Source organism: Solea solea, chromosome 16 (assembly GCF_958295425.1).
Source record: "Solea solea chromosome 16, fSolSol10.1, whole genome shotgun sequence".
Lineage (NCBI taxonomy): Eukaryota > Metazoa > Chordata > Actinopteri > Pleuronectiformes > Soleidae > Solea > Solea solea.
This window is the reverse complement of record NC_081149.1, coordinates 16,641,991-16,657,432: the sequence shown is the minus strand read 5'-3', so window position 1 is coordinate 16,657,432 and position 15,442 is coordinate 16,641,991. Positions and strand designations below refer to the sequence as shown.

The 15,442-nt window shown below is 41.3% G+C and overlaps 1 protein-coding gene across 1 annotated transcript; it reads right to left on the bottom strand.

Moving 5' to 3' along the window:
* Nucleotides 1–226: 226 nt before the first annotated feature.
* cacng1b (calcium channel, voltage-dependent, gamma subunit 1b) lies at nt 227–11,965 on the bottom strand. The gene is made up of 4 exons (XM_058653818.1): nt 11,529–11,965; nt 3,924–3,998; nt 1,817–1,954; nt 227–712 (listed from the first exon to the last, which is right to left on the bottom strand). The coding sequence occupies exons 1-4, from the start codon at nt 11,767–11,769 to the stop codon at nt 480–482; spliced, it is 687 nt and encodes a 228-aa protein (XP_058509801.1). The 5' UTR covers nt 11,770–11,965; the 3' UTR covers nt 227–479.
* Between the last annotated feature and the right edge of the window lie 3,477 nt (nt 11,966–15,442).

Genomic DNA, 15,442 nt, shown 5'->3' with positions numbered 1-15,442 from the left:
TGGTGCCACATTTTTTTTATTGGGCTGCAGCAATAAAAAAGTACCACACTACATTTGACTAAATTTAACAAATAATAATAATAATAATGATTTTTTTTTTTTTTTTAACCTTTTCTTAAATTGCAGGCTTTTTGGTGCCTTGGTTTTCTTTCAAATTGATATGAAAAACTATAAATAAAAAAGAAAAGAAAAGAGATTGAGTTGAAAATAAATAATAAAATAACATTCAGCTAATAACTCAGATATGATCTAATGGAACGTGGAAGAGTTTTTAGAAAATGCCTGTTTGTGTTACATGTGAAAAACAACATGAACACCATTGTTAACTATTGTTCTCTATCAATAAGCTGATTTTACTAGCATGGACTAAAATCACTGGACATGTGGAATATGGGAAATGAAATGCTAAAACATGTTAATGTAAAATACTTTTTTTTGTCACTTCAACCGTTCCTTGAAGTCTGCTTCGTCGCCTGTGGCTAATCTAAGGTGTCAGGCTCAGCGTCCATGCAGGTCTCCCAGGGATTGCGCGGCATGTGGGGCATGGAGATGAGCAGCAGGGCAGCTCCACTGAGGATGAGGATGGTGAAGGAGGCACAGGCGCAGGTGAAGGACCACGAGTAGTAGTACTCGATCCAGATGGTCTCGTCGCTGTCGATCATGCGCTTGACAGACTGACGCATCACCTCGACAGAGATGATGATGCAGAGGCCTGTGAGCCACAACACGGGGACATTTGTTGATTCGTCGGGTTTTGTTGAGGTCAAAACCAAAAACAAACAAACCAACAGAAGCAATGGCGACCAATGACCTAATCTCAATCAGAACTAATTAAACTTTAAAGATGGGAAAACAATGGCTGCTTTTAAATGTCCACGACCATATTTCTCATGACTTTTTCTCCACAGGAGAAGACATTTCTGAGCAAATTAAGACATGCTAATCATTAAAAGTTTGATAATTATTAACAAATGTTGTCATCTGTATGAAAATCAGGCACATTCTTTCATAAATAAAGACAGATTCATCTGTCATACTGATTGAGTGAAGACCAGAGACCAAAACATGTGCATAAATGCATTGTTGTTGTTTTTTTTTGACTTGTATATAGAGTATCATCTCATATTATCATCTCACCAATGTTAACCCAGATATCTTCATTTAACTGGCAGTGAGTATGACTCTCAATGGTAGCTCTCACCCATCACACAAATTCCTCCGAGCTCTCTTTACATTTCTGTGTCGTTAACATTCATCACCAGGAGAAAAGTTGCGTAATAATAATGATTATGATGATGATGATGATCGCTCTCTCTGCCCTCATCTTGAAGGTGACCCCTGAGATCCTATTATGATTATTATCATTAGCAGTAGTAGTATTGTCATCATTATTATGCTATGATTAAAATTGACAGTCCATGCCACTGCTTTTATAAATGACATTATAGTTCTATCAACATGTTAGAATTGATTCAATCCTAAACCTACAACTTAATGCAACTGTTATATATCCGCTCCTGGACTCTCTTTCCTTCCCCCATTTTTCCTTTCACCCCAACCAGTCGAGGCAGATGCTGCACATCTTTGAGTCTGTTTCCGTCAGAGAGTTTTTCTTCCCCACTGATGCCTACTCTTGTCGCTCTTTAATATTGTAAGGTTTCTGCTTTACTACGTAGAGTGCCTTGAGATAGTCTATGTTGTCATTTTAGCAATGCAAATAAAATCAAATTGGAAACGATGACTGCAGACACACTGAGCTGCAACAAAGAGACGTGAGCACAAGACAAACAACTGGACCATGACTGTTATGTCTGACCTGCAAAGGCAAAGAACATCCCAGCGGGCCGAAGCAAGTAGTCACGCCCCTTCCCGAAAGAGAAGATGACACAGAGGGTGCCCAGGATCATGAAGAACAGGCTGAATATGGCAATGGCTGCTGCTGAGATATTGTACTCTGAGGACAAAGAAGAGAAACAATAAGGGGGAGGAGGTAGGAACAATGGCAGGATGGAGGAAATGAAAAAAAAACAGTGAGATGAAGAGAGTGGTCGGGATTATAAATTGTGAGAGTGGGTATAGAACAAATTGTTTCAATATCGCACTCAGGCAAGTTATGACACAGATAATTAGCCTTTAAATTAGCTTCACTTAAAATAAACAACAGTCATTTATCTAAACTGGCAATAATGCCATTTGCATGACAGATAAGATGCTGCAGATTAATAACAAGATGATTAGAGCATCTCTTTCTCCTTCCTCCCACCTCTCGTCCTGTCTCATTGTCTGATAAAGACAATTTAGTCTTCCCTTCTCTGGTAAGACTGTGATAGAAATTAGCAGCTTAGGAGCAGCTTTTTCCCATTTCAGCACATGTGGAGAAACACACATGTGTAAAATAACCTTGAACTCAGCTGCCGCTCCAGTGTTGGACTGGAATCTGGAAATTTGTGAGAATGCACTAAAAATAAAAACACATGAATGCACATGTCCTGCACTTCCTTAAATGTCACAATACATCTGTTCTGTGCCATTCTTAGTTCTGACACAATATACAGTAGACAATGTCTGTTATTGCATTTGTCGTATTTATAGTCCAGGTGCCCTGACAGCAAATCACATGTTTGCAGAGGTAGAAAGTAATGAATTACATTTACTCGCTCGTTACTGTAATTGAGTAGGTTTTTTGTGTGCTTTTTTTTATTTATTTACAATTTGTCATTTTAATTTAAGTATGTTTTTTGAAAGCACTGTAGTTTGATCAAATCAGTTACTGAATTTTATTTAAAAAAAATTAAGTAAATAATAAAAAAAGAATCACTCACTGGAAACCTTGGCAGTGATTGATGAGGACCGGTGAATGATGAGGACAGGTGAACGCTGAGGACAGGTGAACGATGAAGACATGGTGAATGATGAGGACAGGTGAACGCTGAGGAGAGGTGAACGCTGAGGACAGGTGAACGATGAAGACATGGTGAATGATGAGGACAGATGAAAGGTGAGGACAGGTGAATGATGAAGACAGGTGAACATGAGGACAGGTGAACGATGAAGACATGGTAAATGATGAGGACAGGTCAGCAATGAGGAAAAATGAATGGTGAGGACAGGTGAACGATGAGGACAGGTGTACAATGAAGACATGGTGAATGATGAGGACAGGTGAACGGTGAGGACAGGCAAATTGGCACTAATTCAGGTCCCTGCGTGAGAAAGTGAAGGCATTTGTGACCTTTGACCCATTTTGACTGATACATCATGTGTTTACATGTTTTATCTTGTCAGCTTTTTAATTTGTAAAGGTTTGTCTTTAAATAAAAACAATTCATGTGAGATTTGTGTCCCCTTGTCCTTTTTGCATGACACAGAGAACCCCAACCTTGTTGTTTAAATTCTTAATTTTAAACAGGCTACTTTTTTTTTAACTTTAATTTAAGTACATTTTCAGACCAGACTTGTACTTGAGTAGAATATTTCAGTACTCTTTCCACCTCTGCATGTTTGGTTTTCCCACCTAGACATTGTTATGTCGAGCAGCACTCTAGAATGTCTCAGACTGTGTCCTGTCTCAAAGGAAGATAAAATAGCCTGGTCTTAAATGCAAGGTTTTCTAGGACAGGGATGATGTAAACAATATGAGAACACCTTATAAACTGCGTGACTTCATGGCTTTATGTTTCCTTAGGTGTGTGTGTGTCTGTCAGAAGCTGAAAGAGGCAGCTCACCAACAGGAGCAACAGCTACTTTCTATCATGTGGTATAAGCTTATATCTAGACTGCCACAGTTAATTTGAACCGTGCCTGGAAATGGTTTCTGTATATATTTTTTTCTCCTCCTCAGACAGGCAGACAGACAGACAGACAGACAGACAGACAGACAGAAACATCATACGTAATCTGTGCGGCGATGAAAAGACACCCACCTTTCTGGGTCTTGACTTCAAAAACTTCCGCTTCTTCTCCTGATGTGAAGTGTTTGAAATAGGAACAGTTTTTCGCTGCAGAATAAGACGGGGGTGAGAGATGAGGAGAATAAGACAGAAGGCAACGAGAGGGAGAGAGACAGAGATGGAGACAAGATTTAGTTTGTATCTGTAATACCAATTATGGCTATCGCTAGTGTACGTCTTTATGATTTATTTTACCAAGAAATTCAGGGTTGGTGCGTTGCTTCGAGCCAGAATGGCTTAGCAGTTTTAAATGCATATACACCTGTTTATATACGTATACATATAAACATTTAGTTTTAGTCTGCTTGATCAAAATAGTCTTGGCACCCACTGTAAGAAAAGGATATAAAAACATGTGGTTTTGTTACATGTATCCAAACATAAAACCACGAGAATCAGCAGTCAGCTATGGCCCAGTTTTCCCTTTGACAGTAATATGTGCTTTATCCAAATCAACAGTATTCTCTGGCTTGCCATCAAACCAACTCAATAGTTCTTTATATGCTCCATGTTGACCTTTATTTCTGAGAAACCAGGTTTCTATGCAGGAATCACAGATTCACTGCACCCTGCTCGCCCAGACTTTAGTCCTTTGACCACAATCTTCAATCTCGCTTCATACTGAATAGTAATTCCCGGATGCAGTCAGTTCCCACACATTCATCTGTCCATTTGTTGTCTCTGAGGGTAGCCGAGCTGAGGGTGGAGAGGCCATAAAGCCCAAGTGAGTGGCCCCTCGTTCCTCCACTCACCACCCTCTCTCACTGAGATTAAACCCATAAAGCAGACGGGTGCGCTCTCTGTCTGAGATGGACTATGTGTGCTCTCTCTCTCCCTCTGCCTGTGTGTTCTTGTATTTGTTACCTATTTAGGACCTTTTCTGGAATAAACAATGACTTTTCCAGGACCACAGGCCCTCATGGGGTTCACAACCTGGTCCTAATGAGGCAAAACCTCATTTCTAAAGAGCTAGTTAGGTTTAGGGCTAGGATTTTAATTGTGGTTAGGTTAAGGTTATAAGGTTGGTGGATGAACCGGTTGTGGTTAAGTGTCGGGATAACGCTCCATTTAGGCTGTCCAAATGTGTGTGTGCATGTGTGTGTGTGTGTGTGCACCAGGCAACAGAGGAGCTGTTTGTTACCCAGGATGAGAAAGAATCACTAAAGAGGTAACCTAGCAACAGGCTGCTGCAGGTCTCGACTAGTCCTATCTATTTACTCATGTAAAAGCGTATCAAGGGAAGTGTGTATGTGTTCTTATGTGCATATGAGTTATTATAATGTGGGGTTTTTTGGGGTGTGTGTGTGTGTGTGTGTGTTTGACAGGATGAATTGGAGGCTTAGTGAGAGAGAGTGAGGTTTGAGTCTGCAGTGTTATTTTCATTAACCTCCGTCAGCTGTTTTCAATCTCTGAGCGAAGTCGCAGCGTCTAATCGTGTGCAGACAAAATGAAAAACATGCATCTTTTTTCAAAACTATATTAAGGAAATAAAAGAAATAAAGCATGGCATCAAATATTTAATCAAAAGTGATTCAACTTTGACTTTAAGCCAAATACAAGAACAAAACAAAGCATTAAACACGCAGTGATGATTCAGGCCTGAATTTTCATCTATCTCTCTATCTATGAATCTATCGTCCATGTAACAATTCCAGCTATGCGCATTACTCATTTAAAATATGTAAGGCTTTAATTACACAAATGTACCTGACACATTCTTTTTTACCAAACATAGATTATGTACACAGTAGTTTTCAATTATTTTGTGATATGCAGACATTATTTCTGACTTTTCACTTAATATCTAATTAATATCTAACCCTAACCCGTAGCATGTTATCAAAAGTCTACATAGTGGAGGAGAGCATCTGTGTGTGTGTGTGTGTGTGTCATTGACCTTGCAGACTGGTTAATGGGCACACTTAGTTCCGGGGGAGTGTGATTAGACCGAGGCATCGCCTGTCATTTTAGTTTTGCCTCTTTCTATTAAACTCTGCTGCCACCCACTCTCTTCATATACATTTCCTTCTCTCCACTCTCTGCCTCCCCATCTGTCATCAGACCTCAACTTCCCTGTCATTCTTCCTCATGTCACTTTTCCAGTTGTTGTTTTTTTTTCTGCATTTCATTCACGCTTGAACAGAATAAATGATGTTTTATATAATATATAATGATAAGTGTGCAAGGGCCCCCCCGTTGGTGTAGCGGTTAGCACTCATTAGCGTTTGCAGCAAGAAGACCCGGGGTTTGCGACCCAGTCGGAACAAGGGCCTCCCTCCCACAGTCCAAAAACATACAAAATGGTAAATCAGGTACACTGGACAATCTAAAGGTAGGTGTGGGTGTAAGAGTGAATGGTTCATGGTCTCCTGTGACGGACTGCCGAACTGTCCACGGTGCACCCCATGTTACGCCGTATGTCAGCTGAGATTGGCATCGCGTCCCCCCGGCAACCCTCATGTGGAGGATAAAGTGGTAGAGGCTGAATGAAAGGATAAGTATGCCAACAATTTAAATGTTTATTCTGAACAAAACATTGCTTACATGGCCACAACATGTTTTGCTAAAGATGAAAAGGTTACCGGGGGTGGTTCTTTTTCTAGCCAGGCAGAATGACCGACTAATTCTGGGTCAATGTGAACAGGACGGGTGGTTGTATTTGAATGGCTACTCCACCAAGAGAGCTAATAACTGGGACACAATAGCACAGGGTTCTTTATATGTGTGTGCGTGTGTGTGTGTGTGTGTGGCTTGTCATCCTCATGGACACCACAAGTGACATTCCATCCTTAATGTTGATACCAGCAGTTATTTCTAAAAGAGAGTGATTCATTCAGGTGTTTAACTTGTTTTTTGAATCTTAACCCAGATTTCCAGTGAGAACCTGACACAAGAGGGAAAATTACAAGGCGTCTGGGAGGTAAAATGTTGGCTGAAGGTAACATTGGTACTTATGAGGGTTTGAGAAGAACCACCCCCCAGCACTAAACTACCGTGTGTCCCTCTTCCAAGAGTGTGATATAATTGTTTGATATATGAATTCCAACTTTGTTTTATGCAGGTTATTTAAATCTCAAAGGTTAAAAGGCAAAAGGTAAATTCAGCAAATTTGATGTACCTCCCCCTCCTCAAAAAATCTCCTGTGACCCACACCCACACACCCACACACCCACACTAACACACACACAGAGGCGGGGCTCATGCTCCTTATTTCCCAGCCGAGCGGCGTGATTTGATCCACAAAGCATTTGTTTGATTTTTACAGCACTCAAGCTGTCGTGCGTCATTTGTGGGAAGCAATTTCAAAAAGTCATTTAGTTTCAGCTCCTCGCTGCCCGCTGTTATTCCCTTTCACAAAAGCAGCAGAACTGTGCTTAAATTAAACACAAGTGCACACACAACCATGTCGGCCAATTCGACCTCTTCTTAACGATATGCAAATACATGCTTTACCGTTCATGGAATATGCAATCCGTCGAATTCAATCTGCGTTCGCATGCAGTGTCTTTTGTGTGCACCAATACGTTATTTCCTGTTTTTTTTCTGGGCGTGGCTGGGCACTTTTTGGATTGCAGTGAGCGCTTTAAGTGCGTCTTTTGATATTCAGGCAACAGGAAAGAGGTCAAACTGTTTATTGTTCAGTCTGAAATAAACTCTGGATCTTCATCATCCAAACGAAGCTCCTTAATCAGACCGACATGGAACAGACATGGCGGGGTGTTGCTTTTTTAAACACACATACATGGACGGTGCTGACGATCCATTGTCTTTGTTTTAATGACCTTTTCTTCATTTAATGTGTTCATTGATTCAATGAGACTGGCAATCTCAGCAGCTCCCAGGTAAATCCATTTTTCATACATTTTTAATGCATTACTTGACCCTTTGCCAACCAAATCTCAAATACTGTACCAGTAAAGGTGTTGCAAATTCTCCTTTGCCCTGCCTCAGATTCCAATTAAGGTTAAGCACATTTTTCACCACTGCTTTGTTTCTAAATTAATCAAAATCTTAGTATCAGTATGACCTCACGATGCAGACCCTGTCACAAGATGGACCTGGTTGGCTGGCCTGTTATTATATGGGTGAAAATGTAGAAACATTTGGAACCAAAGTGACAACAACTGCTCCACGAAAGCAAGAAGGGCTTCTCTGTTTTGTAATTTTAGTTGCTGAAGATGGCAAAGAATGCCCATTAGGATCATTGTTATCAATTGAAGAGTGTTGAACAACAAAATCAGTGCATGCGGTCTGCAAATATGACCAATAGGACCATAGTGGACCTCTGTGGAGTTATTGATGCGGGAACTATGACTTGGCCCAATCAAGTCCTCTATCAAGGAAGATGTAAAGTGCTGTTGCCAGAGAGTGATTGTTTTTCCTCCATCGTCCTCTCACCAACCTAGAAGATTGACCAGTAGTTTATCAAGAGAAACAACACCTGTCATGAGGAGACATCACCACACTGATTAGTCTTCTCACCACCAGCCTCGTCTTTAACTGGCAATGATGGTTACACCTCATCAAAAAGCCATTTTAGAATTAAATGTTTGTGAGCACATGAACACATTACCAAGCTCACAGGTCTAGTATGGCCACTCATGGGGAATGATGGATTTGGACCTGGTGTGGGAGCAAACAGCAAGTCCAACACTGTCAAGTTTATTCTGGTCTTCACATCAACGCCTGCCTATACGTGAGCAGCCATAGAGGGCAACAGAGGACGCTGACCAACTCCGTACAATTTTCATCCATTCATTGACATCATTGAATACAGTACGTGTAGGTTGATAATTTAGAAAGAAACAAAATTAAGTTAATTAAATAAATGCATAATCACACCAAAATCGATCATTACTTTAGTTTAGTCATACTGTAGATCTAAAAGAGTGAAAATAAAGTTACACCATTTCGTAATACATTGCATTGTCTCTTTAGTAAATGGTTGAAACAAGTCTCTTTAGGATCTGTTTTTAAGAATGAAATTACATTTAATCACCCTTTTAATCTTAAGTATATTTAGTGCATTAAATGAATTTACCTCCCTCACTTCTATTTCCACACTTACCAACAAAGTCAATGAATTCAATCAGATTCAAATCAAGTTTATTATTATTATTATTATTATTTGACCAACCACTTAAACTCAAGCAAAAAAGTAGATCCCAGAATATTTTCCCAACTCAAATGAATAATTCTACACAATCTCATCACATTGCCAATCCAGTCCAAACCATAATTTCCAAACCAAAATTAAATCAACCATCATCCACCAAATTTAACTGCACAGACCTGCATATTAAACTGAAATATAATGTATGTACATACCAATGGCGTCTCAGTTGCCATCCAGCACTGACACACACACACGTCTCTCTAGGTTAACTCTGGCAGACAAAAGGGCCTCACCTGCCCAAGAGATCCTCCTAATCAAAACTTCCTCAGGTGATCTGACTCTCCCGATGAGCCTGTCTCTCTCTCGCTCTCTCTCTCTCTCTCTCTCTCTCTCTCTCTACCTACCTGCATGCCAGGAAGATGAGTTGCCACACCTACCCCCTGACACTGCCCTTCTGTGCGAGTCAAAATGTACCCATAAAATAAAGTCTGTCAACTGTTGACTTCACAAACACCACAGGGGGTTTGGCCACATTTTCAAGAGCATCACAAGTCTAAAAGTAGCTAGAGCCCTTCACCATTCGCTATATTTTCTGTGTTTTTCTGGTCTCTCAACATGCAATGCATAAAGCTTAGCACTGTTTCCACCCATCTTCAGGGTGTCTTGTGAAAATGCTCCCCCTCTCCATCGATGGAGATATCCCTGCCTCTCTCTCTCTCTCTCTCTCTCTCTCTCTCCACTCACTGCACATTGCAGCTTTCCTCCATCAATTCCCTTCACCCCTCCCTGAGTCTCCCTGGTGTACTCTAACTCATGAGCTGGAGTGCGAAGCCACACTTCATAAAGGCTGCTAGTGATCCTGAGACGCTGGAGCCCGAGGCCAAGTCATTGAGTCACAGTGAAATCTCTCTTTCAGGCTACCAGGCATGCACACACAGCCGGTGGCCAGCGAAACACTCTTTACTCTCTTCAAGGAGAACTTGTAATTGAAGTCGCAAGACTGTTCTGTAGACTTTAGACACCCAACTTCTGACACCAAGTTGTCTATTATGGCTTGTAATTATCTGTGAGTTTGGGGCACGTTACTGTAACACTGTGCAAGCGAGAGTTTATCAGTGCTATCACAACATACTGGGATCACAGCTCTCTGTCCTGAAACGGAAGAAACTGAGGACTTTGCTCGATCGTCGTCTTACACACACACAGAGTTCATCAGCTATGTCGGATATGTTGTTGTCGTATTAAATGTGAAGTGTACCAGCGAGACTCTTCCATTACGCTCTTGACTTTGGCTGTTTGAGGGTGCTTAATTGGCAGTCTGCTTGGAGACCTCCTTTCTTGAAACTAATGATGGTTCAGTGAGGAACTGGAGGCAGCGTGTGTGTGTGTGTGTGTGTGTGTGTGTGTGCCTCAGAGAGTTCGAGTGGAAGGAAAGGTTGATCGAAACTGCCTTTAAGCACAGACACTAACCTGATTTCCATTACAAAGTATCACAAATTGTAACCCACAGCTAACCCGACCATAGACTGTGTCTATAAAATGGACCTGGTCTTCTGATTTGAAAAGTGAAGCTTAAAAATTAGGACAGAGGTCGCAGTAGGCCACAAGGGGCGGACTCTGCTGGTTGCAACAACAAAATTTTTTTAAGGTATTAGCCAACTTTTCACTTGATTTCTAATGTTTTAGAGAAAAATAAATACAAGAAAATAAACACAGTACATATGAGTGAGGTTGTCCTGTTGGTGCCTGGTTGCAGGTTATGCCATCAGTGATAAATAAACAGGAGCAGTTGATGAACAGCGTTCTTTCGTTGCTGTTTCGTAAACATTATTATTTAGAAATGTCGTGGTTTCCTTATTAGATCTAATCCACCATTTTTTTTTTATCATTTCTCCAGTGCAGTGGATTGTGGTAGCTGCTTAACGGCATCCTTTATTTGCTGAATCTGTTTACATTACACATATTCATGCTTATCTTCTTTTTTTTTAATCAAAAGTCAACTTTTCCACTTTCCTTGAAGCATAAAAACATTAATGCAATATTCTGAGTTTTTGTTTTCCTCTGTTTTCATTCACTATTTTTTATATATATAGTATATATGCAAATCAAAAATGTGAATAAAAACACACCTACTGACACAGACTGTTGGTGTCTCAGGACTTACATTGCTGTTCGCTTCGAGGGTGGCATGAGTGAGTGGATGGATGACAGCAGACAGTCCCCCCATATTCACCTGTGAAGTCTGTTTCTGCTTTGACCTTCACCTCAACACACCTGCAGCATAAATAGCTCTCTTAAGTAATCCCCCCCACCCCCCATTGTATAAAAAGAAGAAGAAAAACCCCTCACTGTGATTCATCTCAAGTTATTTCAAGCCAGTGGAGAAGTCACTCAGTGGCTCCACAACACGCTTCGCATTTGATCACTCGTTTTTAGCTCAAACATATCACCCAGCGTCATACCTCCTGGTAAGCTGATGGGGCCGCAACCTTTGCCCTGAGGATCCTCCTCCACAATGAAGATGGTCTTTTTACAGAGCCTCCACAGGCCGAAGTGAGCCGCCTCGCAGGTGGCGTTGAGCTTCTCCACGCGTGGACTCAGCACGGCCCAGTGGTCGGTGACCACAGCCACCAGCATCGAGGACATGCCCACCACAATCACCACCGACATGATCTTGACCTTGGTCGCCTGCTCCTCAAACATGTTGATGCCCGTTGTGCTTGAGCGTGATAGTAAAGCTGCTCAGCGTTGCCTCTGTCCGGTGTTTTTTCAGGTCCTTGTCGCCAGATGTTGACTCCAGAGGTTCCCTTATCTCGTCTGCAGCTTCCCTCGTTCTGTCTTGTTCTGTCCGCGGCTCTTTTCTTCTATTTCTCTGCCTTGTCTGTGGTGGTTGGTAAAAAGGGGCCAGATAACATTGCCCTAGTTTCTGCCTCTCTCTTCTCTTCCTCTCCCTCCCTTGTTGCCTTTTACAAGCTTAGGACACTCAGCTTCGACATGAAGATGTAGCAGGTAGTGCTTACACCTATTACGACCATTACTCGGCCATTTGGTGAGGTGTTGAGTCACGATCGGGCGCCTTATTTTCAGTTTTCACAGTTTATTGGTTGTGAGCGTTGTCGTTCTGGACTGCACGGTTTAAATGGATGTTTAAAAACACCCAGCATGTTGAGTGTTTCAGTGCCATTCCAAAAATCCTGATGTTGCCATGTGTCTAGAACATTCTCTGTCACATTATTATTTATTTTTTCCAATTACTATTGAGTCTGATCCATTTCCAGCTCAGTTGTCTCAGGCTCAGCGTGCCAGTGAACTCCCGGGGCGAGATTTCCTTTATTAGCTGTCATCTGAAAGAGCTGATCTACATACTCAGCCAATCAGCAGTCAGCGTCTGAGACAAGGGTCACAAGTGAGAACAGCAGCTGATCCGTATCTGGAAAAGAAGGTGTTGACATAGGAACTCTGAAATTGGAGATTTGGTTGATTTATAGATTTTGACAAGGCAGAAAACAAAGGGGGATTTTTATAGTTTTGTACTTTTGTGAACGCTCTTGAATATAAAACATTGTATATTATCTTACAGGAGCATTTAGAAATCGCTTTGCCGCCGACTCTTTAAATCCTACAAGTGGCTGTCATATAATGCATGCTGTTTACTGCTATAAGCTTTTATTTCTATTGCTCTGTTAAGATAATTTGCAAGATAAAATTGTAATCAAAGCTCAGATGCTTTCGGTGGTTCGAGTGAAAGAATCACGGTAAAAAAAAACAAAAACCCTGCTACACCTCAGAGGCATAATCAGCCTTTTCCCTATGAAATACTTGAGTTAAATGGACATACTTTTTATAAACCACTGTGCCCCACTTTAGACAGGACTCTGGCCCATTTTCAGCGCTGACAAGGCTCACACAGCTCAGGCTGTTCAACAACATTGAAAGGGCGAAGAAGCAAAAGCGTTGCATTTCAAGAGAATGTAAGACGTGATCCTTTTTTTCACTGTTTGTGTACATTTGTGAAACCGAGAAACAACAAAATAGGGCGTCACAAGTTCACTTCAGACAGAAATAACTGTTGATATGTGTGTGAAAAAGGAGAAGTGGACAGACAGAAACAAACATACTGAAGCATACACACTTTGCACTAAATGAAAGCGCTTTCTTCCCACTCCATCAGAAAAAGGAACCAGGAAATTGATCATAAAGGACACATCATCTCACTCAGTTTAGAAAAAAAAAGAAAAAATCCCTTGGTGGGGGATGGAGAAGAGATGAGATACAGTTGTGTTCATTATCACGTTCCCCCCGAATGCATTTGCAGCACAACTGCTTTCTCTCCCACAGGATGAATCCCTCGCCGTGGCTGTGAGAGCGACCGCTTGTCTCTTAAGTGTGTAATAACACAGGCCCGTCTTAGTGGGTGACCCCGTGACCTGTTTCATTTGATCACGGTTCCCTGGAGACTGTGGAAAAGACCGAGTGTCTCCCAGCTACGTAGTCTCCAAGCAACAGCCCTGCAGTGCGGACGACCGTGTCATCCACAGTACACTGTGGGATCGTCTCGTGTCAACAAACAGTGAAGGTGAGAACGCATGGAGCCGAGAAGACACAAGCTCCACTGGATTATTATCAGCGGGATGATAAATAGAACTGGCAAGCTTCCGGCAACTATGACTGACGCTATGACAGGAACACATGAAATTACTTCTGCTGAAATCTGAAAGTGATTAGCTTCAATTACAGGTGACAGCTTTCCTGTTAGTTTTATTTTATTTCGGGGGGGTTGGGGGGCGGGGGAAACAACCTTAATTGGTTTGCTAATTTTACCCATAGCTGCAAAGATTGCACAGCCTGTGTTCATTTGCAACATCACTCAAGTTCAATTAGACTACCCATGCCCTGAGGCCATTTCAATGAGGGTCACATTCTAAAACAATGGCGTCGGTTACCGTACGCTTTAGCCTCTGCTGGCACCTCACTCTTCTGCCCACAAAACATTTGGCCATCCATCTACACGTCGTTGGGTGACGTGGGACACGGTCAATTGCGTCTTAATGAGGACGCGTTGACGAAAAATGAAATTAGGTGGAAATTACGAGGCGCTGGTTTAGCTGTTTTTTACCGCGACATCGGGGACGACAATACAAAGATAATTTCCCCACGCTAGATAAACAGGCTCTGATTCCTCCAGTGAAATCTCACCAGCGTAATTATACTTATCAGACAGGGTAATAATATAGATCCATCTATTTATTTGATGTGGGGCGCATAACCGTTTGATTGCTTGTGAATTAGATCAGTGGTTCTCAAGCTTTTTTTATACTAAGTACCACCTGAGAAAATACTGAGCTCCTCACATTATACACTGCAATGGTGGAATTAGATTGAGATGGAGCAAGAGAAGTTGACTGATCTTAATGGTTGTTTTTTGGTATTTGTTTCATTTTCTACATTTTATAGTCAAAATTCCTTTTATATTTTGGTAGATACAATAGAATAGGATTTTCTGAAATTCCTCCAGGTACCAGCAGAGGAAGCTGCCGTAGATGCAGTGATTTTAAACTATGAAAATAGAAACTGCTATTAAGATCAATGTTTTTTTCCCCCATTCACAACTGTTTACATGGTCATATACATTACAGAGACGCAGAACAAATGGAAAATAGTCATTTCCCTTCGCTATAATCTAAAAAAGAACTTGTATTTTTTTTTATTCCTCAGCCCACCATCTCTTCTTTGCTCCAATGTGAAATTCCTACGATTCACATACACTGAGAAAAGAAAGGTTTGCCTTTTGCCCACTGATTGAAGCAGCAGGGTGACTGTTGAGATTTGAAATGTGTTTTTTGAGGGCTTTTTTGAGCTCTCTTTTTTTTCTTTTCACATTTTGATCTCAGAGCGTTGTCATTAGCATGACTTATATCTTCGGGGCAACACTGCAGAGACGGTGAGGCTGCAGCAGCTCATAGCTCATACGGAAATGACACGAGATTTAGTCGTATGCAGCTCAAGTGACGAGGCATTCGGAGAAGGTCAGCCGTGGAAATCTGAAGAGCGGCAATCACTGGACTTCAGTGCAAAACAAGCCTGGATATGAAGCATGTGTACACTTCCGTTGTTTATTCCCATGAATCTTAATCAGATGTTTTTGCTGTTAAGCATTCCCATCTGCTTCAGCAAATGAATATATGTTTGCAAGAACAAATTTTTAATGAGTGTGATTGTACAGATGTGTCTGCTGACAGGGTGTTAGTACAGTATGTGTGTGAGAGAGAGAAAGAAAGAAAAACAGAAAAAGGAGTTTTAACTAAAAAACAAAATCATAATGACACAGAGGGTAAATATTGTGACAGTGGCTGCAAATAAATGAATTTATGAGCGC